Source organism: Pseudophryne corroboree, chromosome 11 (assembly GCF_028390025.1).
Source record: "Pseudophryne corroboree isolate aPseCor3 chromosome 11, aPseCor3.hap2, whole genome shotgun sequence".
In the NCBI taxonomy this organism is placed as follows: Eukaryota; Metazoa; Chordata; class Amphibia; order Anura; family Myobatrachidae; genus Pseudophryne; species Pseudophryne corroboree.
Genome location: NC_086454.1, coordinates 344,991,306 through 345,017,905, shown reverse-complemented (window position 1 = coordinate 345,017,905; position 26,600 = coordinate 344,991,306). Strand labels below are relative to the sequence as shown.

Below are 26,600 nucleotides of genomic sequence, written 5' to 3'. Positions count from 1 at the left end.
TCCCCATGTATACACTACACAAGTGTACCCCCTTCCCTGCATACACTACACCAGTGTACCCCCTTCCCTGTATACACTACACCAGTGTACCCCCCTTCCCCTGTATACACTACACCAGTGTACCCCCTTCCCCCTGTATACACTACACCAGTGCAACCCCTTCCCTGTATACACTACACCAGTGTACCCCCCTTCCCCTGTATACACTACACCAGTGTACCCCCTTCCCTGTATACACTACACCAGTGTAACCCCTTCCCTGTATACACTACACCAGTGTACCCCCCTTCCTCCTGTATACACTACACCAGTGTCCCCCTTCCTCCTTTATACACTACACCAGTGTACCACCTTCCCCCCGGTAACCCTTCTTGTTACCCCGGCTTCCCTCATCCTCCCCTCCCCCTCCTCTGTCACCTGTCCTGTCCCCTCGGCAGGGTATGATACCGAAATCCCGCGATTAAGATACCGAGAAACTTGGGATCAGCGCGGTCTCCATAGTCCTCCTGTCTCCACGGCAACGGACGCCATCACCCGGAAGTAGTGCGGCAGCCGCGACCGCGCCGGAATCAGTTATTCCCAATGGCTTGTAATACAGACGTCACGTGACCAGCACTTACTGATGTATAGCAGTGTAACATGTAGTGCCAGCTGTGCCCATGTACTGTACTGTACCCTGCTGCATGTAGTGCCAACTGTGCCCATGTACTGTACCCTGCTGCATGTAGTACCAACTGTGCCCATGTAATGTACTGTGCCCTGCTGCATGTAGTACCAACTGTGCCCATGTAATGTACTGTACCCTGCAGCATGTAGTGCCAGCTGTGCCCATGTACTGTACTGTACCCTGCTGCATGTAGTGCCAACTGTGCCCATGTACTGTGCCCTGCTGCATGTAGTACCAACTGTGCCCATGTAATGTACTGTGCCCTGCTGCATGTAGTGCCAACTGTGCCCATGTAATGTACTGTACCCTGCTGCATGTAGTGCCAACTGTGTCCATGTACTGTACCCTGCTGCATGTAGTACCAACTGTGCCCATGTAATGTACTGTGCCCTGCTGCATGTAGTACCAACTGTGCCCATGTAATGTACTGTACCCTGCAGCATGTAGTGCCAGCTGTGCCCATGTACTGTACTGTACCCTGCTGCATGTAGTGCCAACTGTGCCCATGTACTGTGCCCTGCTGCATGTAGTACCAACTGTGCCCATGTAATGTACTGTGCCCTGCTGCATGTAGTGCCAACTGTGCCCATGTAATGTACTGTGCCCTGCTGCATGTAGTGCCAACTGTGCCCATGTACTGTACCCTGCTGCATGTAGTGCCAACTGTGCCCATGTACTGTACCCTGCTGCATGTAGTACCAACTGTGCCCATGTAATGTACTGTGCCCTGCTGCATGTAGTACCAACTGTGCCCATGTAATGTACTGTGCCCTGCTGCATGTAGTGCCAACTGTGCCCATGTACTGTACCCTGCTACATGTAGTGCCAACTGTGCCCATGTACTGTACCCTGCTGCATTTAGTGCCAACTGTGCCCATGTACTGTACTGTACCCTGCTGCATGTAGTGCCAACTGTGCCCATGTAATGTACTGTACCCTGCTGCATGTAGTGCCAACTGTGCCCATGTAATATACTGTACACTGCTGCATGTAGTGCCAACTGTGCCCATGTACTGTACTGTACCGTGCTGCATGTAGTGCCAACTGTGCCCATGTACTGTACCCTGCTGCATGTAGTGCCAACTGTGTCCATGTACTGTACTGTACCCTGCTGCATGTAGTGCCAACTGTGCCCATGTACTGTACCCTGCTGCATGTAGTGCCAACTGTGCCACTATACTGTACCCTGCTGCATGTAGTGCCACGGTACTGTACCCTGCTGCATGTTGTGACAGCTGTGCCACTGTACTGTACTCTGCTGCATGTAGTGCCAACTGTACCCATGTACTGTTCTGTACCCTGCTTCATGTAGTGCCAGCTGTGCCCATGTGCTGTACTGTATCCTGCAGCATGTAGTGCCAGCTGTGCCCATGTACTGTACCCTGCTTCACGTAGTGCCAGCTGTGCCACTGTACTGTACCCTGCTTCATGTCGTGCCAGCTGTGCCCATGTACTGTACTGTACCCTGCTTCATGTAGTGCCAGCTGTGCCACTGTACTGTACCGTGCTGCATGTAGTGCCAACTGTGCCCATGTACTGTACTGTACCCTGCTGCATGTAGTGCCAACTGTGCCCATGTAATGTACTGTGCCCTGCTGCATGTAGTGCCAACTGTGCCCATGTAATGTACTGTGCCCTGCTGCATGTAGTGCCAACTGTGCCCATGTAATGTACTGTACCCTGCTGCATGTAGTGCCAACTGTCCCCATGTAATGTACTGTGCCCTGCTGCATGTAGTGCCAACTGTGCCCATGTAATGTACTGTACCCTGCTGCATGTAGTGCCAACTGTCCCCATGTAATGTACTGTACCCTGCTTCATGTAGTGCCAGCTGTACCACTGTTCTGTACCGTGCTGCGTGTAGTGCCAACTGTGCCCATGTACTGTACTGTACCCTGCTGCATGTAGTGCCAACTGTGCCCATGTAATGTACTGTGCCCTGCTGCATGTAGTGCCAACTGTGCCCATGTAATGTACTGTACCCTGCTGCATGTAGTGCCAACTGTGCCCATGTAATGTACTGTACCCTGCTGCATGTAGTGCCAACTGTCCCCATGTAATGTACTGTGCCCTGCTGCATGTAGTGCCAACTGTGCCCATGTAATGTACTGTACCCTGCTGCATGTAGTGCCAACTGTCCCCATGTAATGTACTGTGCCCTGCTGCATGTAGTGCCAACTGTGCCCATATAATGTACTGTACCCTGCTGCATGTAGTGCCAACTGTGCCCATATAATGTACTGTACCCTGCTTCACGTAGTGCCAGCTGTGCCACTGTACTGTACCCTGCTTCATGTCGTGCCAGCTGTGCCCATGTACTGTACTGTACCCTGCTTCATGTAGTGCCAGCTGTGCCACTGTACTGTACCGTGCTGCATGTAGTGCCAACTGTGCCCATGTACTGTACTGTACCCTGCTGCATGTAGTGCCAACTGTGCCCATGTAATGTACTGTGCCCTGCTGCATGTAGTGCCAACTGTGCCCATGTAATGTACTGTGCCCTGCTGCATGTAGTGCCAACTGTGCCCATGTACTGTACTGTACCCTGCTGCATGTAGTGCCAACTGTGCCCATGTAATGTACTGTGCCCTGCTGCATGTAGTGCCAACTGTGCCCATGTAATGTACTGTACCCTACTGCATGTAGTGCCAACTGTCCCCATGTAATGTACTGTGCCCTGCTGCATGTAGTGCCAACTGTGCCCATGTAATGTACTGTACCCTGCTGCATGTAGTGCCAACTGTGCCCATGTAATGTACTGTACCCTGCTGCATGTAGTGCCAACTGTCCCCATGTAATGTACTGTGCCCTGCTGCATGTAGTGCCAACTGTGCCCATGTAATGTACTGTACCCTGCTGCATGTAGTGCCAACTGTCCCCATGTAATGTACTGTGCCCTGCTGCATGTAGTGCCAACTGTGCCCATATAATGTACTGTACCCTGCTGCATGTAGTGCCAACTGTGCCCATATAATGTACTGTACCCTGCTTCACGTAGTGCCAGCTGTGCCACTGTACTGTACCCTGCTTCATGTCGTGCCAGCTGTGCCCATGTACTGTACTGTACCCTGCTTCATGTAGTGCCAGCTGTGCCACTGTACTGTACCGTGCTGCATGTAGTGCCAACTGTGCCCATGTACTGTACTGTACCCTGCTGCATGTAGTGCCAACTGTGCCCATGTAATGTACTGTGCCCTGCTGCATGTAGTGCCAACTGTGCCCATGTAATGTACTGTGCCCTGCTGCATGTAGTGCCAACTGTGCCCATGTACTGTACTGTACCCTGCTGCATGTAGTGCCAACTGTGCCCATGTAATGTACTGTGCCCTGCTGCATGTAGTGCCAACTGTGCCCATGTAATGTACTGTACCCTACTGCATGTAGTGCCAACTGTCCCCATGTAATGTACTGTGCCCTGCTGCATGTAGTGCCAACTGTGCCCATGTAATGTACTGTACCCTGCTGCATGTAGTGCCAACTGTGCCCATGTAATGTACTGTACCCTGCTGCATGTAGTGCCAACTGTCCCCATGTAATGTACTGTGCCCTGCTGCATGTAGTGCCAACTGTGCCCATGTAATGTACTGTACCCTGCTGCATGTAGTGCCAACTGTCCCCATGTAATGTACTGTGCCCTGCTGCATGTAGTGCCAACTGTGCCCATATAATGTACTGTACCCTGCTGCATGTAGTGCCAACTGTGCCCATATAATGTACTGTACCCTGCTTCACGTAGTGCCAGCTGTGCCACTGTACTGTACCCTGCTTCATGTCGTGCCAGCTGTGCCCATGTACTGTACTGTACCCTGCTTCATGTAGTGCCAGCTGTGCCACTGTACTGTACCGTGCTGCATGTAGTGCCAACTGTGCCCATGTACTGTACTGTACCCTGCTGCATGTAGTGCCAACTGTGCCCATGTAATGTACTGTGCCCTGCTGCATGTAGTGCCAACTGTGCCCATGTAATGTACTGTGCCCTGCTGCATGTAGTGCCAACTGTGCCCATGTACTGTACTGTACCCTGCTGCATGTAGTGCCAACTGTGCCCATGTAATGTACTGTGCCCTGCTGCATGTAGTGCCAACTGTGCCCATGTAATGTACTGTACCCTACTGCATGTAGTGCCAACTGTCCCCATGTAATGTACTGTGCCCTGCTGCATGTAGTGCCAACTGTGCCCATGTAATGTACTGTACCCTGCTGCATGTAGTGCCAACTGTCCCCATGTAATGTACTGTACCCTGCTTCATGTAGTGCCAGCTGTGCCACTGTACTGTACCGTGCTGCATATAGTGCCAACTGTGCCCATGTACTGTACTGTACCCTGCTGCATGTAGTGCCAACTGTGCCCATGTAATGTACTGTGCCCTGCTGCATGTAGTGCCAACTGTGCCCATGTAATGTACTGTACCCTGCTGCATGTAGTGCCAACTGTGCCCATGTAATGTACTGTACCCTGCTGCATGTAGTGCCAACTGTCCCCATGTAATGTACTGTGCCCTGCTGCATGTAGTGCCAACTGTGCCCATGTAATGTACTGTACCCTGCTGCATGTAGTGCCAACTGTCCCCATGTAATGTACTGTGCCCTGCTGCATGTAGTGCCAACTGTGCCCATATAATGTACTGTACCCTGCTGCATGTAGTGCCAACTGTGCCCATATAATGTACTGTACCCTGCTGCATGTGGTGCCAACTGTGCCCAGGTACTGTACTGTACCCTGCTGCATGTAGTGCCAACTGTCCCCATGTAATGTACTGTGCCCTGCTGCATGTAGTGCCAACTGTGCCTATGTAATGTACTGTACCCTGCTGCATGTAGTGCCAACTGTGCCCATATAATGTACTGTACCCTGCTGCATGTAGTGCCAACTGTGCCCAGGTACTGTACTGTACCCTGCTGCATGTAGTGCCAACTGTCCCCATGTAATGTACTGTGCCCTGCTGCATGTAGTGCCAACTGTGCCCATATAATGTACTGTACCCTGCTGCATGTAGTGCCAACTGTGCCCAGGTACTGTACTGTACCCTGCTGCATGTAGTGCCAACTGTCCCCATGTAATGTACTGTGCCCTGCTGCATGTAGTGCCAACTGTGCCCATATAATGTACTGTACCCTGCTGCATGTAGTGCCAACTGTGCCCATATAATGTACTGTACCCTGCTGCATGTAGTGCCAACTGTGCCCAGGTACTGTACTGTACCCTGCTGCATGTAGTGCCAACTGTCCCCATGTAATGTACTGTGCCCTGCTGCATGTAGTGCCAACTGTGCCCATGTACTGTACTGTACCCTGCTGCATGTAGTGCCAACTGTCCCCATGTAATGTACTGTGCCCTGCTGCATGTAGTGCCAACTGTGCCCATGTACTGTACTGTACCCTGCTGCATGTAGTGCCAGCTGTGTCCATGTACTGTACTGTAGCCTGCTGCATGTAGTGCCAACTGTCCCCATGTAATGTACTGTGCCCTGCTGCATGTAGTGCCAACTGTGCCCATGTAATGTACTGTACCCTGCTGCATGTAGTGCCAACTGTGCCCATGTACTGTACTGTACCCTGCTGCATGTAGTGCCAGCTGTGTCCATGTACTGTACTGTACCCTGCTGCATGTAGTGCCAACTGTCCCCATGTAATGTACTGTGCCCTGCTGCATGTAGTGCAACTGTGCCCATGTACTGTACTGTACCCTGCTGCATGTAGTGCCAGCTGTGTCCATGTACTGTACCCTGCTGCATGTAGTGCTAACTGTGCCACTATACTGTACCCTGCTGCATGTAGTGCCACTGTACTGTACCTTGCTGCATGTTGTGCCAGCTGTGTCCATGTACTGTACTCTGCTGCATGTAGTGCCAACTGTACCCATGTACTGTTCTGTACCCTGATCCATGTAGTGCCAGCTGTGCCCATGTGCTGTATCCTGCAGCATGTAGTGCCAGCTGTGCCCATGTACTGTACTGTACCCTGCTTCATGTAGTGCCAGCTGTGCCCATTTACTGTAGCAAGTATAGGCAACCTGCGACGCTCCAGCTGCTGTGGAATAATGCATGCTGCACCACAGATTTAGCAGGATCTAACAGCTCCCATGTATACTGTGCGCATAGCCGTTCTGTACCGCACGCAGTGCTGACGGTCACATGGGTCATTCCGAGTTGATCGCCAGCTGCCATTGTTCGCAGCGCAGTGATCAGGCTAAAAATCGGCATTTCTGCGCATGCGTATGCTCTGCAATGTGCACGCACGACCTACGGATACAAAGGCATTTGTTGTTTAGCACAAGTTCTAGTGCAGTTTTCAGTCGCTCTGACGGCCGCAAGAAGATTGACAAGAAGAGGGCGTTTCTGGGTGTCAACTGACCGTTTTCAGGGAGTGTTTGTAAAAACACAGGTGTGTCTGAGAAAACGCAGGTGTGGCTGGGCGTTCGCTGGGCGGGTGTATGACGTCAAATCCGGACACGATTAGGCTGAAGTGATCGCAAGCGCTGAGTAGGTTCAGAGCTTCCCAGAAACTGCACAGACTGTTTTTGCAGAGCTCGGCTGCACAGGCGTTCACACTTCGGCATAGCGTTGGTACGGCTGCTAAAACTAGCTAGTGAGCGATCAACTCGGAATGACCACCATAGAACACCCATTTCTATTGCGCACGTAATGGGCCCGACTCTGAGCCCTGCGCAGCGCAGACGGTCACGTAGTTGACCCATTGTTTGCAACTACGCGTGCAGAAAAAAGTCTGAAACCCTCTAGATTAGAAGAATTACTCAGAGTGTACGCACAAAGGCGATGTGAGGCTGGGTACACACCTGCACAATGTCAGTGACACCGGCAAGTTCCCCGCAAACAATCATTCATACACTCTGGACTTTACCGTTTGTATCTCGTCAGTGACGCCATGCACCCACATCCAGGTGCATGCCGTCTCGTACAATGGGCCTGATTCAGACCTGATCGCAACAGCAAAATCATTCTCTAATGGGCCAAACCTTGTGCACTGGAGAGGGGGGGGGGGGGGGGGGGTTTGAGATAACTCTCTCTGCACATGTTACATCTGCCCCACCTGCAGTGCACATGGTTTTGCCCATTGCAGCACGCAGAGGGCTGACAGTGGAGTCCCCGCATATGTGGCTGCATGGCTGTACACAGGGGAAGAGTCTGCAAGGCACAGGTACTAAGGATACATTTACCATACTGTCCCTTTACACTGAGACACACATGTATTACACAGGGTCTGGGGCTGACTGACTTGCAGCATCCATGTCACCTGGTGTAATCAGCCCCAGAACCTGTGTAATCCATAAGCGTCCCGGGGTAGAGGGCCTGGCCCCTACTGTGACTCCTCCCTTTCATCGTAAATGCTGTGAGGGCGGAGTCAAGAGCCACGCCCCCTGTGTTTGTTAGCTTTTATGGGTGGAGTTAGGTGCCGCTCCTCCTCCTGTACGCCGCTGGGTAGGCGGAGTGAGAGGCCCCTCCCCCCTTTTGTACGCCGCTGTGTGGGCGGAGTCAGGCGCCGAGAACGTTCTGCTCCGGAAGTGTTGTCAGAGGGAGACCACGCCCTGTTGTTGTTGTCGCCGCTGTCACCGCTCGGTAACATGAAGTGGATGTTTAAAGAAGATCACGCACCCGGTGAGAGATTAGGGGGTCACCCGGGGGCTCTGTCCTCCCCGCTGTCATATCCGTGCCCTGCTGCCTCCCCTCCATTACTGTACCCCGTCCTACACTGCCTCCCTATACCCCACGTCATGCTCTGGCCTATACCCCCATATCCTCCCTCACACTAACCCGTGTCCCCATATCCTCCCTCACACTGACCCGTGTCCCCATATCCTCCCTCACACTGACCTCTACCCCCATATCCTCCCTCACACTGACCTCTACCCCCATATCTCCCTCACACTGACCTGTACCCCCATATCCTCCCTCACACTGACCCGTACTCCTCCCTCACACACTGACCCGTACCCCCATATCCTCCCTCACACACTGACCCGTACCCCCATATCCTCCCTCACACACTGCCCCGTATCTTTATATCCTCCTCATACACTGACCTATGTCCTCATAGCCTCCCTCACACATTGCCCCATACCCCCATATCATCCCTCACACACTGACCCGTACCCCCATATCTCCCTCACACACTGACCCGTGTCCCCGTATTCTTCCTCACACACTGACCCGTACCTCCATATCTCCCTCACACTGACCCGTGTCCCCATATCCTCCCTCACACACTGACCCGTACCCCCCTATCAACCTTCACACACTGAACAGTACCCCCTATCCTCCCTCACACACTGACCCATACCCCCATATCCTCCCTCACACACTGCCCCGTATCTCTATATCCTCCCTCACACACTGACCCGTAGCCCCATATCCTCCCTCACACACTGCCAGGTACCCCCATATCCTCCCTCACACACTGACCCGTGTCCCCATATCCTCCATCACACTGACCCGGGTCCCCATATCCTCCCTCACATTGACCCGTACCCCCCTATCCTCCCTCGCACACTGACCCGTACCCCCCTATTTTCCCTCACACACTGACCCGTACCCCCATATACTCCATCACACACTGACCGTACCCTCATATCCTCCCTCACACACTGCCCCGTATCTCTATATTCTCCCTCACACACTGCCCCGTACCCCCCATATCCCCCCTCACACACTGCCCCGTACCCCCATATCCTCCCTCACACACTGCCCCGTACCCCCATATCCTCCCTCACACACTGACCCGTGTCCCCATGTCCTCCCTCACACTGACCCGTGTCCCCATATCCTCCCTCACACTGACCCGTGTCCCCATATCCTCCCTCACACTGACCCGTACCCCCATATCCTCTCACACTGACCCGTACCCCCATATCCTCCCTCACACTGACCTATATCCCCATATCCCCCCTCACTCTGACCCGTGTCCCCATATCCTTCCTCACACACTGACCCATACCCCCATATCTCCCTCACACTGACCCGTGTCCCCATATCCTCCCTCACACGGACCCGTACCCCCATATCTCCCTCACACACTGACCTATACCCCCATATCCTCCCTCACACTGACCCGTGTCCCCATATCCTCCCGCACACATTGACCCGTGTCCCCATATCCTCCCTCACACACTGACCCGTGTCCCCATATCCTTCCTCACACACTGACCCGTGTCCCCATATGCTTCCTCACACACTGACCCATATCCTCCCTCACACACTGCCCCGTATCCTCCCTCATACACTCACCCATACCCCCGTATCCTCTCTCACATACTGACCCGTACCCCCACATCCTCCCTCACACACTGATCCGTACCCCCACATCCTCCCTCACACACTGACCCGTACCCCCATATCCTCCCTCACACACTGACCCGTACCCCCATATCCTCCCTTACACACTGACCCGTATCTCTGTATTCTCCCTCACATCTTGCCCCGTGTCTCTGTATTCTCCCTTACGCTGCCCCATATCTCTATATCCATGCTGATTAATTTGATATGTGACTCTTGTATATCTGTGTGCGACTGGTGCGGGGTGCGTGCATCTGTGTGACGCCGGGTGCGTGCATCTGTGTGACGCCGGGTGCGTGCATCTGTGTGACGCTGGGTACACACTAGAGCTTGTCTGCTGCAGTTTTGGTTTCGCTTCTGCACCTGGTAGAGAGATGCGGTCTCTCTGGTTACTGTGGCCTCAGTGTGTAGGTGACAATGAGGCCTTATGTGTGCAATAGTGAGGACAGGAATAGTGACTGAAGCTGTTGGTCCTGTCCTGCTGGTTCGGGGACACATGATCCTGTAGAGTTCTGCAGACACTTGGGACCATATTTAGAGCTGGGAGATATCCAGGTGAAGGGCAGACATTTGCAGCGGATGCGAGGTGTGCAAAGGCAATTTCCCTTCAGTCTGCTTTTGCATAACCTGTCCACAGACTTCTGCGCATCATGGCTATTATACGGGGCAGAAGTTGCAGCGTCACACTGGATTTACACTAGATGAGGCCCTTCATCGGCTGCAGTTTTCCTGAAGTCTGTTCCCTTTACTTATGTCACTCCCCTCTTGTCTCTTGCTGTCGAATAACTTATTATATATACATCGGTGTACCTGCAAATTGCACCACAGGTATGATCTATATTTGATGTCCTCTCCATCTGACATACATATGTAGCCGTGCTCGTCTTTGCAGCGCTGCGGCATGCTGCAATACAGCGTTCTGCATGGAATGCCAGGTTACGGCAATTCGCAGCTGGCAATCACTCAATACCTTATTGGAATTAATGGAGCGATTGCCGGCTGCGGGAAGTCACATCCTGGTGCGCCATGCATGGCTACATCTGTACTAGGGTGAAAGCTGCACTACTGCTTAATAAAAGGTTTCTAGTGCGCCCCTCACACCCCGTCTTTCATGTACCCACTTTCCCCGGGGGTCCTCCGTATAGCCAAAGACTGGGGCATCCCCACTTTCAGGGGAACAGGACGTCGGGTTTGGTAGAACTATCAGCAGCCAGTGTAGCGTCCCCGTTACTCACGGCCTGCAGTGGATGCTGGGGGGGGGTGCAGGATGTGGGTTAGTATCGATGTTCTGCGGTCACATTCGTAGCTCATATATTCTTGTTGCAGAGCTCCGGCAATCACAGCCTCACAGGAGACATCAGTTCCAGGTTGCATTATTTGTCAGACTGTTGCATTACATACTGTTTGTGTATGTTATGTATCGGTCTAATAATCTATTGTTATAATAAAATATATATTATGAATAATGTATTGCAGCAGTCATACACCGTGTTAGGCCGGGGACCCACTGGCACATCGCATCAGCATTTTTTTCAATGCCAATAAAAAGTCAAAACGCGTTAGCACCCAGCGCAGTCACTAGGCTTTGGCGCTCACTGTCGGTTTCCAATGCGTTTACCCACATTTAGCTCATGCACAGAACAAGATATGGAACCGCAATACCATTAAACGCTTGTAAAGTGCGTATGGTGAAACAGCGGCTTCCTGCGTCCAATACATTGTCACGCACTTATTCAGAGCATTGCGCGTTTTGTGTGTTGGTCAGGTATATGGGGGGAAAGAATTCTATTTACTACTATTGATATCTTCATTTACCTCCTGTCTAGACGTGTGTTATTACAATGTGTTACAGTTTGGGCCCAGTAAGGGCAGATAATTGGATTAGATCTAACTAAATCAAAGCGCTTGGCTCAATCTGTGAGTTTAATATACCATAGAAATAGGCCACGAGGATTCAGGCTATATAAAACAATTATTTCTTTCCTCTGCTGGATGACGACAGACAGATAACGCACTTGGGGGGGTCATTCCGAGTTGATCGCTCGCTAACTACATTTAGCAGCCGTGCAAACGCATTGTCGCCGATCACGGGGGAGTGTATGTTCGCGTTGCAAGTGTGCGAACGCCTGTGCAGCCGAGCGGTACAAAAACATTTTGTACAAAACAAGACCAGCCCTGTAGTTACTTATCCTGTGCGATGAATCCAGCGGCGGAAGTCCCGGAATTGGTGCCAGACACCCGCCCTGCAAACGCCTGGGTTTTCCCAACCACTCCCATAAACGCCCTCTTCCCGTCAATCTCCTAGCGATCGGATGTGCGAATGGATTCTTCGCTACAACCACTGCACAGCAACGATGCTCTTTGTAGCTGTACGACGCGCGTGCACATTGCGGCGCATACGCATGAGTTTTGACGTTTTTTTTTACCTGATCGCTGCGAAAATCGGCAGCGAGCGATCAACTTGGAATGACCCCCTTGGTGTACTATTGGCAGAACGACAAGCTCCTTCAGTGCCTCTCACCGGTGTTGTGTGCTGACCTGGAGTCGGGGGGGGGGGGGGGGGTATTACTATGCCCTGGATTGTTACTACACACTAGTGGTAATTCCGAGTTGATCGCTCGCTAGCTGTTTTTAGCAGCCGTGCAAACGCTATGCCGCCTCCCACTGGGAGTGTATTTTAGCTTAGCAGAAGTGCGAACGAAAGAATCGCAGAGCGGCGGCAACGTTTTTTTGTGCAGTTTTAGAGTAGCTGAATACCTACTCAGCGCTTGCGATCACTTCAGACTGTTCAGTTTCTGTTTTGACGTCACAAACCCGCCCTGCGTTCTCCCAGCCACGCCTGCGTTTTCCCTGGCACGCCTGCGTTTTTTCAAACACTCCCTGAAAACGGTCAGTTGCCACCCAGAAACGCCCCCTTCATGTCAATCACTCTGCGGTCAGCAGTGCGACTGAAAAGCTTCGCTAGACCCTGTGTGAAACTACATTGTTCGTTGTAATAGTGCGCAGAAGTGCAGTTTTTTTGCCTCATCGCTGCACAGCGAACGAATGCAGCTAGCGATCAATTCGGAATGACCACCATTATTCAGACCCTAGTGTGCATGCACGATGTACGTCAGGGAAGGAGATTGTATCAGCATGTGCACAAAGTCGCAGAAGGGCGACCAGCAGTAGACGCTGCTGCGGACACCTATGTGCCCACCCTAAGTTTTCTGTTGACGAGAATGCACCATATACAGTGACATCACATGACAGTATCGCTAATCACCGCTACCTACGCCAAAAGTGCTCAATTCATTTCTCTGTTGTTGCCCTTCTCCTCTTTCCCAGATGGTGTAACTGTAAGGGGTTAAATCTACTTCACTGACTACTGTGCTATAACGGCACCTGGTGTTTAGATGATCATATGCGGCAGTAATGTAAATCCTTCCCCATTGCATTCTGAGAATGATGCCAAACACGTTTATAGTGAGGATGTTCCTTCACCGGTCACTGCGCAGGTTACTGGACTAACACCGTCTTTTTCTTTCAGAACACAGGTGTATGGAGTCCGCCAAAATCCGAGCCAAGTACCCAGACCGTGTTCCGGTAAATTATTGTGTTTTCCTGCTATGTATTTCCCGTGGTGGCTGATTAACTATTCATTGTGCTTTACTGGCATTCCTGGCTGGCTGCAGGTTGTCTCAGCAACCATCAATAAAGATATTCCTATTACTGTGCGCCTATCAGCTGCATCGGAATTGGTGGGCTGAGCCGCTATTTATAGTAGAACGCAGCCCATCAATTCACCACCAACCAGTGACGCACTCGGGAAATCTGTAGTACAGCTTTGAGATTTGCAGACGGCGGCGCTGTTACCTGCCTGTTACACGTCACTAAGATCCTCCCCCCCTACCCCACAGCCGGGGGACGGGGCAGCTGCGTTTTCTGGGGCTCCTACAGTTCTTCCGACCGCCTTGGGCAAGGGGGAGGGGTAAGAGTGCAGTGACCAATCACAAGCTGTAATCTATTTATGTGATTAGTCCTTTCGCTCTCACGCCACTTTAAACAGTGAATGGAATGGATAGCGGCTCCATTGAGAATAACCCCTAACCTAACCCTAGTACCCGGCCTAACCTAACCCAATCCTCTAACCTAACCCAATCTCCTAACCTAACCCATATACCCTAACCTAACCCAATCTCCTAACCCAACCCTAATACCCTAATCCAACCCTCTAACCTAACCCAATCTTCTAACCTAACCCAATCCCCTAACCTAACCCTAATACCCTAACCCAATCCCCTAACCTAACCCTAATACCCTAACCCAATCCTCTAACCTAACCCAATCTTCTAACCTAACCCAATCCCCTAACCTAACCCTAATACCCTTACCCAATCCCCTAACCTAACCCTAATACCCTAACCCAATCCCCTAACCTAACCCTAATACAATCCCTAAACTAACCCTAATACCCTAACACAATCCCATAACCTAACCCTAATACCCTAACACAATCCCATAACTTAACCCAATCCCCTAACCTAACCCTAATACAATCCCCTAAACTAAACCTAATACCCTAACCTAACCCTAATAACCTAACCCAATCCCCCTAACCTAACCCTAATACCCTAACACAATCCCCTAAACTAACCCTAATACCCTAACCCAATCCCCTAAACTAACCCTAATACCCTAACCCAATTCCCTAACCTAACCCTACTACCCTAAAGGGCAGACTGGATGGGCCATATGGTTCTTCTTTGCTGTCTGATTCTCTGTTTCTATGTAACCCTGGGAATAACGGCTGTAGCGAGACGCCCCCTGGGCTCCCGGTAAGGGGGGCGAGACGTGGTTAGTAGAATGTAACATGTAGGTGGTAATGCAGCTTTAAAGTTTTCCTGACCACACGTAATTAAGCATTCCTCATTTTCCAGGTTCCACAAGCCTTCCAGTATGTAAGCTGATAGGAACAGTATCTCGTTGTCTTGTGCCTGTGGAATGTGTACTCCACATCAGACACAAGGGGAGATACACCAAGCTTTGGAGAGAAATAAAGCAGCCAATCAGCATATGACTGTCATTTCAGAGACTGTGCTAGATAAATGACATGAATCCGATTGGTTGCTTTGGGCGACTTCTCCAAGGCTTAATACATCTACCCCACAATCCTGTAGTTCTTCCACCATCTACATGAAACCAGATTGCACATATTAAGATGTAGCTAATGACGATAACGGACGTAGTGATCCTGCTTGGTCGCTCGCAATAATTTACAGGTGGGACACACTATGGCTGTAATTAATGTAGAATTGGTTATTATACATCTATTATTGTTATGTCCTTTTTTTAAATGTTCGTTTAGGGGACCAATAGTGAAAGCTGCTGCTCGGGTAATTGTGATGAGATTACATGCACTGAATCATCGTTTTGTGCTTCCCAGGTAATCGTGGAAAAAGTCTCCGGCTCGCAGATCGTGGACATCGACAAGCGGAAATACCTGGTTCCGTCTGACATCACGGTGGCGCAGTTTATGTGGATAATCAGAAAACGCATCCAGCTGCCATCGGAAAAGGCAATCTTCCTGTTTGTAGACAAGACTGTGCCTCAGTCTAGGTGAGCCATGGATCCGTCACTTCCCCCACGGCTGCTCTCTGGGTATAATACGCACCCATCTGACGTTACATACAGTACTATAATCACAGACGGCCTCACTGAGGTGTACACAGCAATATGTATTGGAACGGGTTTGTACTGCGTACCTGCAGAATTAGTCACTGGCACTGTATCCTGGCATGCACCTTAGTCACTGTAATTATATCATGGCAATCAGCCGTCACATGATTAATTGCTGAGCAGTCATGTGACCCTGACTGTGACACCGTCATGTGACACTAGTTTATTTAAAAGGTTGATTTAGTCACAGCAGAGTTGTAGCATTCTCCAGCGAGACTGGCCAATAGGAAGTCATTAGCATACATGATCACGGTTTTTACAGGGATTCCCGATACAGTAAATGAATTATGAAGGCATGCGTATACATAAAGGCAATTTCCACATACACAAAAATATATAACATTAAAAATGAATGATACTGATCTACCTGACCTGACCTCCAGCCATATAGTGTACATCGTGGCTTTACATCAGGCAGGGTTGGTATGTTAGGGCGGACATGCCCCAGGGGAGTGTTGGTCCTGACATTTCGGTAGTGACACTTCTGGTTTCGCCCATTTTTCCCCTAGATAAAGTGACTTCTGTAATACTAGCCCCAGCACTCCTCAGCGGACGACACATGGCGTATTTCCCTGCCAATCGGCCAACATGACTTGCGCGAGCTTCCACTGACCACAAACAGCGGCTTTTTAAATGTCATTTGTTGCTCCACAGTTATGTGTATATGGTAACGGCGGACCGCACTTATGGGCCCGTGCCGTTTGGTTTGTCCAGCAATGGTTTTGGTACGGCTACTTTCAAATTCAACGACATTCGCACTCAGAGCCTGATCCCGATTTGGAAGTAAAGCAATAAAATCAGTAACTTTGTGTCTGGAACAAACCATGCTGCCATGCAAGGGGAGAAAAATAAGAATTTACTCACCGGTAATTCTATTTCTCGTAGTCCGTAGTGGATGCTGGGAACTCCGTAAGGACCATGGGGAATAGCGGGCTCCGAAGGAGGCTGGGCACTCTAGAAAGATTTATGACTACCTGGTGTGCACTGGCTCCTCCCACTATGACCCTCCTCCAAGCCTCAGTTAGGACACTGTGCCCGGACGAGCTGACATAATAAGGAAGGATTTAGAATCCCGGGTAAGACTCTTACCAGCCACACCAATCACACCGTACAACTCGTGATACTATATCCAGTTTGACAGTATGAAAACAACTGAGCCTCTCAACAGATGGCTCAACAATAACTATTTACAAGTATTGCAGACAATCCGCACTTGGGATGGGCGCCCAGCATCCACTACGGACTACGAGAAATAGAATTACCGGTGAGTAAATTCTTATTTTCTCTGACGTCCTAGTGGATGCTGGGAACTCCGTAAGGACCATGGGGATTATACCAAAGCTCCCAAACGGGCGGGAGAGTGTGGATGACTCTGCAGCACCGAATGAGAGAACTCCAGGTCCTCCTCAGCCAGGGTATCAAATTTGTAGAATTTTGCAAACGTGTTTGCCCCTGACCAAGTAGCTGCTCGGCAAAGTTGTAAAGCCGAGACCCCTCGGGCAGCCGCCCAAGATGAGCCCACCTTCCTTGCGGAATGGGCATTCACAGATTTTGGCTGTGGCAGGCCTGCCACAGAATGTGCAAGCTGAATTGTACTACAAATCCAGCGAGCAATAGACTGCTTAGAAGCAGGCGCACCCAGCTTGTTGGGTGCATACAGGATAAACAACGAGTCAGATTTTCTGACTCCAGCCGTCCTGGAAACATATATTTTCATTCTACTAACCACGTCTCGCCCTGACAACGTCTAGCAACTTGGAGTCCTCCAAATCCTTAGTAGCCGCAGGCACCACAATAGGCTGGTTCAGGTGAAACGCTGACACCACCTTAGGGAGAAACTGGGGACGAGTCCTCAATTCTGCCCTATCCATATGGAAAATCAAATAAGGGCTTTTACATGATAAAGCCGCCAATTCTGACACTCGCCTGGCTGAAGCCAAGGCCAATAACATGACCACTTTCCACGTGAGATATTTCAGATCCACGGTTTTTAGTGGCTCAAACCAATGTGATTTTAAGAAACTCAACATCACGTTGAGATCCCAAGGTGCCACAGGAGGCACAAATGGGGGCTGAATATGCAGCACTCCTTTCACAAATGTCTAAACTTCAGGTACTGAAGCTAGTTCTTTTTGAAAGAAAATCGACAGAGCCGAGATCTGTACTTTAATGGAGCCTAGTTTTAGGCCCATATTCACTCCTGCTTGCAGGAAATGCAGAAATCGACCTAGTTGAAATTCCTCTGTTGGGGCCTTTTTGGCCTCGCGCCATGCAACATATTTCCGCCATATGCGGTGATAATGCTTTGCCGTAACATCTTTCCTGGCCTTAATAAGCGTAGGAATGACTTCTTCCGGAATACCCTTTTCCTTTAGGATCCGGTGTTCAACCGCCATGCCGTCAAACGCAGCCGCGGTAAGTCTTGGAACAGACAGGGCCCCTGTTGTAGCAGGTCCTGTCTGAGCGGTAGAGGCCACGGGTCCTCTGAGAGCATCTCTTGAAGTTCCGGGTACCACGCTCGTCTTGGCCAATCCGGAACCACGAGAATGGTGTTTACTCCTCGCTTTCTTATTATTCTCAATACCTTTGGTATGAGAGGCAGAGGAGGGAACACATAAACCGACTGGTACACCCACGGTGTCACTAGAGCGTCCACAGCTATCGCCTGAGGGTCCCTTGACCTGGCGCAATATCTTTTTAACTTTTTGTTGAGGCGGGACGCCATCATGTCCACCTGTGGTTTTTCCCAACGGTTTACCAGCATCTGGAAGACTTCTGGATGAAGTCCCCACTCTCCCGGGTGGAGGTCGTGTCTTGACTTAGGGCATTGTAGATGGCCCTTAGTTCCAGAATATTTATGTGAAGGGAAGTCTCCTGACTCGACCATAGTCCTTGGAAGTTTCTTCCCTGTGTGACTGCCCCCCAGCCTCGAAGGCTGGCATCCGTGGTCACCAGGACCCAGTCCTGTATGCCGAACCTGCGGCCCTCTAGAAGATGAGCACTCTGCAGCCACCACAATAGCGACACCCTGGTTCTTGGAGACAGGGTTATCAAGCGATGCATCTGAAGATGCGATCCGGACCACTTGTCCAACAGGTCCCACTGAAAGATTCTGGCATGGAACCTGCCGAAGGGAATTGCTTCGTAAGAAGCCACCATCTTTCCCAGGACCCGCGTGCAGCGATGCACTGATACCTGTTTTGGTTTCAGGAGGTCTCTGACTAGAGATGACAACTCCCTGGCTTTCTCCTCCGGGAGAAACACTTTTTTCTGGACTGTGTCCAGAATCATCCCCAGGAACAGTAGTCGTGTCGTCGGAACCAGCTGTGACTTTGGGATATTCAGAATCCAGCCGTGCTGGTGCAGCACCTCCTGAGATAGTGCTACTCCCACCAACAACTGTTCCTTGGACCTCGCTTTTATCAGGAGATCGTCCAAGTACGGGATAATTAAAACTCCCTTTTTTCGAAGGAGTATCATCATTTCCGCCATCACCTTGGTAAATACCCTCGGTGCCGTGGACAGTCCAAACGGCAGCGTCTGGAATTGGTAATGGCAATCCTGTACCACAAATCTGAGGTACACCTGGTGAGGATGGTAAATGGGGACATGCAAGTAAGCATCCTTGATGTCCAGGGATACCATGTAATCCCCCTCTTCCAGGCTCGCAATAACCGCCCTGAGCGATTCCATCTTGAACTTGAATTTTTTTATGTATGTGTTCAAGGATTTCAAATTTAAAATGGGTCTCACCGAACCGTCCGGTTTCGGTACCACAAATAGTGTGGAATAGTAACCCCGGCCTTGTTGAAGTAGGGGTACCTTGATTATCACCTGCTGGGAATACAGCTTGTGAATTGCCGCTAGCACCGCCTCCCTGTCTGAGGGAGCAATCGGCAAGGCAGATTTTAGGAACCGGTGGGGTGGAGACGCCTCGAATTCCAGTTTGTACCCCTGAGATACTATTTGAAGGATCCAGGGATCCACCTGTGAGCGAGCCCACTGATCGCTGAAATTCTTGAGGCGGCCCCCCACCGTACCAGGCTCCGCCTGTGGAGCCCCACCGTCATGCGGCGGACTTGGCAGAAGAAGCGGGGGAGGACTTTTGCTCCTGGGAACCTGCTGTTTGTTGCAGCCTTTTTCCCCTACCTCTGCCTCTGGATAGAAAAGATCCGCCTTTTCCGCGCCTGTTTTTCTGGGTCCGAAAGGACTGAACCTGATAAAACGGCACCTTCTTAGGCTGTGAGGGGACATGGGGTAAAAATGCTGACTTCCCAGACGTTGCTGTGGAAACTAGGTCCGAGAGACCATCCCCAAATAATTCCTCACCTTTATATGGCAACACTTCCATGTGCCTTTTAGAATCTGCATCTCCTGTCCACTGGCGAGTCCATAAGCCTCTCCTAGCAGAAATGGACAATGCACTAACTTTAGATGCCAGTCGGCAGATTTCCCTCTGTGCATCTCTCATATATAAGACTGAGTCTTTTATATGGTCTATGGTTAACAGGATCGTGTCTCTGTCTAATGTGTCAATATTTTCTGACAGTTTATCCGACCACGCAGCGGCAGCACTGCACATCCATGCTGACGCAATAGCTGGCCTAAGTATAATGCCTGAGTGTGTATATACAGACTTCAGGATCGCCTCCTGCTTTCTATCAGCAGGTTCCTTGAGGGCGGCCGTATCCGGAGACGGTAGTGCCACCTTTTTAGACAAACGTGTGAGCGCTTTATCCACCCTAGGAGGTGTTTCCCAACGTGACCTATCCTCTGGCGGGAAAGGGAACGCCATTAGTACCTTCTTAGGAATTACCAATTTTTTATCAGGGAAAGCCCACGCTTCTTCACACACTTCATTTAATTCATCTGATGGGGGAAAAACTATGGGTAGTTTTTTCTCCCCAAACATAATACCCTTTTTAGTGGTACCTGTATTTATATCAGAAATGTGTAACACCTCTTTCATTGCCTCAATCATGCAGTGAATGGCCTTAGTGGGCATCAGATTAGACTCATCGTCGTCGACACTGGTGTCAGTATCAGTGTCGACATCTGGGTCTGCGGTCTGAGGTAGCGGGCGTTTTAGAGCCCCTGATGACCTGTGCGACGCCTGGACAGGCACGAGCTGAGAAGTCGGCTGTCCCACATTAGGCATGTCGTCAAATTTCTTATGTAAGGAGTCTATACGTGCACTCATTTCTTTCCATAAGTTCAACCACTCAGGTGTCTGCCCCGCAGGGGGTGACATCCCTTCTAAAGGCATCTGCTCCGTCTCCACATCATTATCCTCATCAAACATGTCGACACAGCCGTACCGACACACCGCACACACACAAGGAATGCTCCAACAGAGGACAGGACCCACAAAAGCCCTTTGGGGGGACAGAGTGAGAGTATGCCAGCACACACCAGAGCGCTATATAATGTAGGGACTAACTGAGTTATGTCCCCTATAGCTGCTTTTTCTATATAATTTATACAGCGCCTAAATTTAGTGCCCCCCCCTCTCTTTTTTTTTTTACCCTTTTCTGTAGTGTAGACTGCAGGGGAGAGCCAGGGAGCTTCCTTCCAGTGGATCTGTGAAGGAGAAATGGCGCCAGTGTGCTGCAGGAGATAGCTCCGCCCCTTTTCCGCGGCCTATTTTCCCGCTTTCTGGATTCTGGCAGGGGTATTTTCCACATATATAGCCTCTAGGGCTATATATTGTGGTATTTTTGCCAGCCAAGGTGTTATAATTGCTTCTCAGGGCGCCCCCCAGCGCCCTGCACCCTCAGTGACCGGAGTGTGAAGTGTGTGTGAGGAGCAATGGCGCACAGCTGCAGTGCTGTGCGCTACCTTGGAGAAGACTGATGTCTTCTGCCGCCGATTTTCCGGACCTCTTCTTGCTTCTGGCTCTGTAAGGGGGACGGCGGCGCGGCTCCGGGACCGAACACCAAGGACTGGGCCTGCGGTCGATCCCTCTGGAGCTAATGGTGTCCAGTAGCCTAAGAAGCCCAATCCGGCTGCAAGCAGGCGAGTTCGCTTCTTCTCCCCTTAGTCCCTCGCTGCAGTGAGCTTGTTGCCAGCAGGTCTCACTGAAAATAAAAAACCTAAATCTATACTTTCTTTCTAAGGGCTCAGGAGAGCCCCTAGTGTGCATCCAACCTCGGCCGGGCACAAAATCTAACTGAGGCTTGGAGGAGGGTCATAGTGGGAGGAGCCAGTGCACACCAGGTAGTCATAAATCTTTCTAGAGTGCCCAGCCTCCTTCGGAGCCCGCTATTCCCCATGGTCCTTACGGAGTTCCCAGCATCCACTAGGACGTCAGAGAAATACATTTATATTGTTTCTGTGCAGGGTAAATACTGACTGCTTCTACATGTAGCACACAGATGTTAGACAGCTTTATTCTTATGCTGCAATTTAGATTTCCGTTTGAACACACCCCACCCAGATCTAATAGGTGGCCATACATTAAGCTGCATGCGATACCTCTGCAACTCCCCGCCGGTGCCTGTATCCGTATCGTATTTTGTATACGATGTTTTGCATGCAATCTCATTCACTGCTGCGGGATATGATGTATCCTTGGTGCAGAAGTGACAGTCTCCAGATCCGATTCGCACGGGACCGCATCGGATCGGAATTAAATGACATACGATTTGACACTTTTTCACATGATTTATTGGTCCGATATCTTGTAGAAAAAGGCCAAATCGTACTAGTGTACTTAACTCTCTCTGCACATGTTACTTCTGCCCCCCTGCAGTGCAGCATGGTTTAGCCCAGGTGCACAGTTATTTGCTTTACTTCCATATTGGAGTCGTGCACTTATTAGTGCCAGTAACTTACACACACAGGTGAATGCTATACAATGCGATAGTAAAGCACTGAGCACACCTGGGAAACCTCGGACACAGCAGTTCTTACATGACACTTCCTCTCTCTTCCAGCCTGACCATGGGACAGCTATACGAAAAAGAAAAGGACGACGACGGCTTTTTGTACGTGGCTTACAGCGGGGAGAATACATTTGGCTTTTAACCCTATTTATTTGTGACTCTTGTACATAATGTCAGTGGTTTTGTTTTACCATAATGCATAACTATCCACCCTAGAGGTTTAGCTCCATAGTAACCGGACGGCGTGAGCCGACCGGTCCTTGATTCTCCTGTACGTCTGTGTCTAAATATTTAATGTAAATTATTTAATTTTCTTTTCGGCTTTATGAAGACATCGCTTTCCCCGCCAGAGACTCGCAGCGCGTTGGGAATAGGGAATGCGCTGCTGGGCTCTTTGGCAGTGGAAGGGGTTTGCAAGTGCGAGGTGAGATAGGATTAACCAAACCACATCTGTAGCATTCATAAGTATCTGGATTATTAGTTATAGGTATCAGACTATTAGTGATTGGTATTGTTACTCAGTAATTACCGAGATGTAACTATGCACCTTTCCTGCAAATAAAACAATTCAGTACATTAATGGTGTTGTGTGGGGAACTTGTCTTGTGTTGATATTTATGTCTATGTTGTATTTAAGATAACGGCTTAGATTGTGAGCTCTTTAGATCAAGCATGTGGTTAGATTTCTATAACTTGTTCCTTTTCTATTACAATATTAAGTTTAAATGCTAAACTGGCCTATGCGGAACGTTCACTGTCAGACATGTATCTGACAAGGTAAAGCCCGTCAGATAACGTGGCTAGACACTGAGATAGTTACAGTATGTGGCCGCCAAAGCTAGGTTCCTCCTCTGAGGGGGAAACACTTCCTCTGATGCGGCCGACTAATTACCTGATCTTTCGGACCAGTTTCTAACAGACCAATAATTAGTGGTCGGTGGCCACAATACACTACAATTATCTGTGAGATCTGCCGCTATTCCGTGGATCGGCCAGATAATTGTACGTTAATGCCCAGCACAGGAATGAGCTTGTTAATATGGGGTTTATGTACCAATGATAGGATTTCACACTGAATAATTGTACTTTCTTATCGCTGCAATCAGAAATGACGTACTGGCGGGATGTATCATTGTTCACATGCAGGAACCGAGACTCAGAAAGAAGCGCGTCCTCCGATGTGCTCGGACTGAAGTAACCGTATGAGCCGTCTCTTCGCTCTATCAGGGCTCCTGCACGTGTGTGGTCCCGGTAGTTTCTGCAAAATGTAGCCCATACGCTACAGCGGCTAAAAGCAGCTACCGATGGCACTACTAAAGACGCATTAACCGGTATTTGAGCGTCTACAGACAGTCCTAGTTGGCGTCTCAGTTGCTGCACACAGAGACACACGGCTGTACACAAGGAAGGGGCTTTTAGCAGCATTGCGACCCACAAGGACGCTGCGGCATGCGACTCAGTAAGCTCCAGGGTGTTACCTTAATGGGCACTGAAAGCCTAACTGACAGACACTAAAGGCCTGTACACACTGGCCGATATATTGACCGTTCTCTTGAACGGTCGATATATCGCGGGTCCGTCGGCCAGTGTGTACGTTCGAGACGTCTGTGAACTCCGTCGTTCACAGACGTATCGCATCGGCCCCGCAGCACAGCCGGCGGCCAATATATCTACTGATATATTGGCGCGTCGCTGATTGACAGCTGAACTGGGCGGGCGTGTCCACGCCCGCCCAGTTCATGACGCCAGTCCCCCGACAAATCGGGCAGTGTGTATGCTCAACACACTGCCCGATCCGACCATAGATATATCTGCAGATCAATTGATCTGCAGATATATCTATTAGTGTGTACCCACCTTAAGATAACTGCATTACAGGTCTGTACGCTCTGGCCGCATCTCACATCACTACCGTTTATTAGTGGCGGTTCTGACAGCAGCAGATCTGCTATTATGCGGCGGTAGAGGCGGTTTTATGCTGTAGGTATCTTGTTGCACCGGTATGAGCGTTGCAATGACCTCTCCTCAGACTGTGAGTAAGAGCTGTGTGTAAGAACGCCATACCACATGCAACCCCCATTCTCCTGCAGATATGGAAGAGTGGGGTGCATGCAATAAGGTAGGCTTATAGAAATGTCCCCCTAGCTGTACTGGGGAGGAAATACGCTCAGAGTGCAGCCGCAGCTTATTGGTCACAAAATGTCCATAATTCCGGGATAAAGTCGTCCAACTTATTTCCATAAAAGAAAGGTCCGAGGAAGGAGCAGATTGCTGTGGATTGTATATGACGTGGAGCAAGGTCCTGTTTCTCTCTCACAGCACGTCTGAGAAGACACGAGTGAGCGCTGGTTGTGGTGTAGGTCTCAGCTGAAGTCCAGGTACTCCCGCGGGCTCTGGATCCAGGAGGTAAAGGCTTGTTCCCGTAACTGCTTCCAGGCCAGCTGGTAGGATACAGCAGCTTCTTTGTAATCACGATACGTCGTCAGTTCTCTGCCCCTGAGGAAATGAAACGTCTATATATAATACACCGTAAACACTTCTAATCAGATAATCTTCTCTAAATTACACTCGTCAACTCCTAAACGTAGCATAAGATGTATATGAATGGAGAATCTCACTGCGGTCTAGTGCAGTGCGGAATCCTAGTACAATAGTCCATGGAACTTACTGTACAGGCCTGAAACACTGGGTAGTATACAAAAAGATAGACGGGCAGCATGGGAGGCACAGTGGTTAGCATTGCTATCTCACAACACTGCGGTTATGATTTAAATTCCCAGTAATGACCCATCTGTGCAGAGTTTGTATGTATTCCCAGTGCCTGCACCGGTTTCTTCCAGCTACTCCAGTCCCCCAACAACAATCAAAAAACCACTGGTAGCTGAATTACCCCTAGTGTATATGTGCGGCCATGTTGTAGAGAATATAGAGTGTAAGCTCCATTGGGACAGGGAATGAAGTGAATGACTGATAATATGCCGTACAGCGTTGCAGCATACTCACGGGATGTAGGTGGGACCCCGGCAGTCGAAATCCAGACGACGGAAACCCGACCGCCAGAATGCCGGCAGCGGCGCCACAGTTATTCCCTCTCCTGGGTGTCCACAGCACCCATGTAGCGGGAATAGAATCTGTGACGAGCACAGTGAGCCCGCAACGGGCTTCGTTGCGCTCGCCCCCCTATTGGCATTTTGACCGCCAGGATCCCGTACCCAACGCATACTCATCTACTTTACATTTCTCACTTCCGGGAGAGGCCAGTAGGGGAGGTAGTGGTGCTGGGCCATACACATCATAGGCCCTACCCCCTCATGGCATAATGTAACGCATACCTGACCATTAGGGAACTCCAAAAATACATCTGCTTCCACTTGTGGTGGCAACCCGTATGTTATATATAGTATATGATAAGTTGTAGGTGTGTTCTGCATAACAGTAAGTGGCCACAGAGCTCAATGACCTCTGTAATGTAATGTAAGGTACTGCGGCTAGCGCCCCCATGTGGTGGGTGAGGATTACTGCACCAGTGGTACATCTGGTGTGTAGATGTGTATCTGCTATGGCATTTGTGCGGAGTATTTTTTCTGTCACTTTTTTTTTTTAACCTTTTAATCTGTGCGCACCTGGTACCTACATCCAGTGGAGGTGGCTCATACCTCACTTAGCTCCCAGTAAATTGCTGGTCTGCCTCCTCATGGAGATTACCTACCTGCATCCACCTAGTGTAGATGACAGGTGCGGTGCATAGAGACGTAATAAAACAGGCCGTAAGTCCTAGACTGTGTACCCAGATCTGCCCTCAGCCTGCTGCTCAAACAGACCACGCCTGGCACAGACAGCTGTCCTGCAGCAAGGCCCTCCGCCCCGTGGCTGCCGCACCTTATGAGGGCGAGATGGAGAACTGATAGGTGATAATCACCTGTCACTGGTGGTATGCAGAGAACATCAGCTTGTGTACATACATCATTAGCACCAGGAAGGCTTCCAGGTCACGGATAAGATACAGCAGGAGACTGGGAGTTATGCAATATTCAGACCTGC

General features: G+C 50.2%; 3 protein-coding genes across 4 annotated transcripts in view; 1 reads left to right on the top strand and 2 right to left on the bottom strand.

Moving 5' to 3' along the window:
- The window catches only part of TMEM231 (transmembrane protein 231), an 82,251-nt gene extending 81,687 nt beyond the window's left edge, over nucleotides 1–564 (bottom strand). The window contains exon 1 of one of the 2 annotated variants that reach the window (XM_063945954.1): nucleotides 470–564. The gene's annotated coding sequence lies outside the window, so the exon portion shown is untranslated. Of the gene's footprint in view, nucleotides 1–417 lie in introns of both variants that reach the window. The other variant, XM_063945953.1, reaches the window with a different exon arrangement.
- Nucleotides 565–8,169: 7,605 nt separating this feature from the next.
- Nucleotides 8,170–23,139, top strand: GABARAPL2 (GABA type A receptor associated protein like 2). The gene is made up of 4 exons (XM_063945952.1): nucleotides 8,170–8,283; nucleotides 13,487–13,542; nucleotides 15,383–15,555; nucleotides 22,611–23,139. Exons 1-4 carry the CDS (start codon nucleotides 8,250–8,252, stop codon nucleotides 22,699–22,701), a joined length of 354 nt encoding a protein of 117 aa, XP_063802022.1. The 5' UTR covers nucleotides 8,170–8,249; the 3' UTR covers nucleotides 22,702–23,139.
- The window catches only part of ADAT1 (adenosine deaminase tRNA specific 1), a 41,663-nt gene continuing 38,095 nt past the window's right edge, over nucleotides 23,033–26,600 (bottom strand). Inside the window, exon 10 of the mRNA XM_063945951.1 lies at nucleotides 23,033–25,055. Within this exon, the coding sequence (XP_063802021.1) occupies nucleotides 24,923–25,055 (133 nt within the window). The 3' untranslated portion in view covers nucleotides 23,033–24,922. The remainder of the gene's footprint in view (nucleotides 25,056–26,600) is intronic.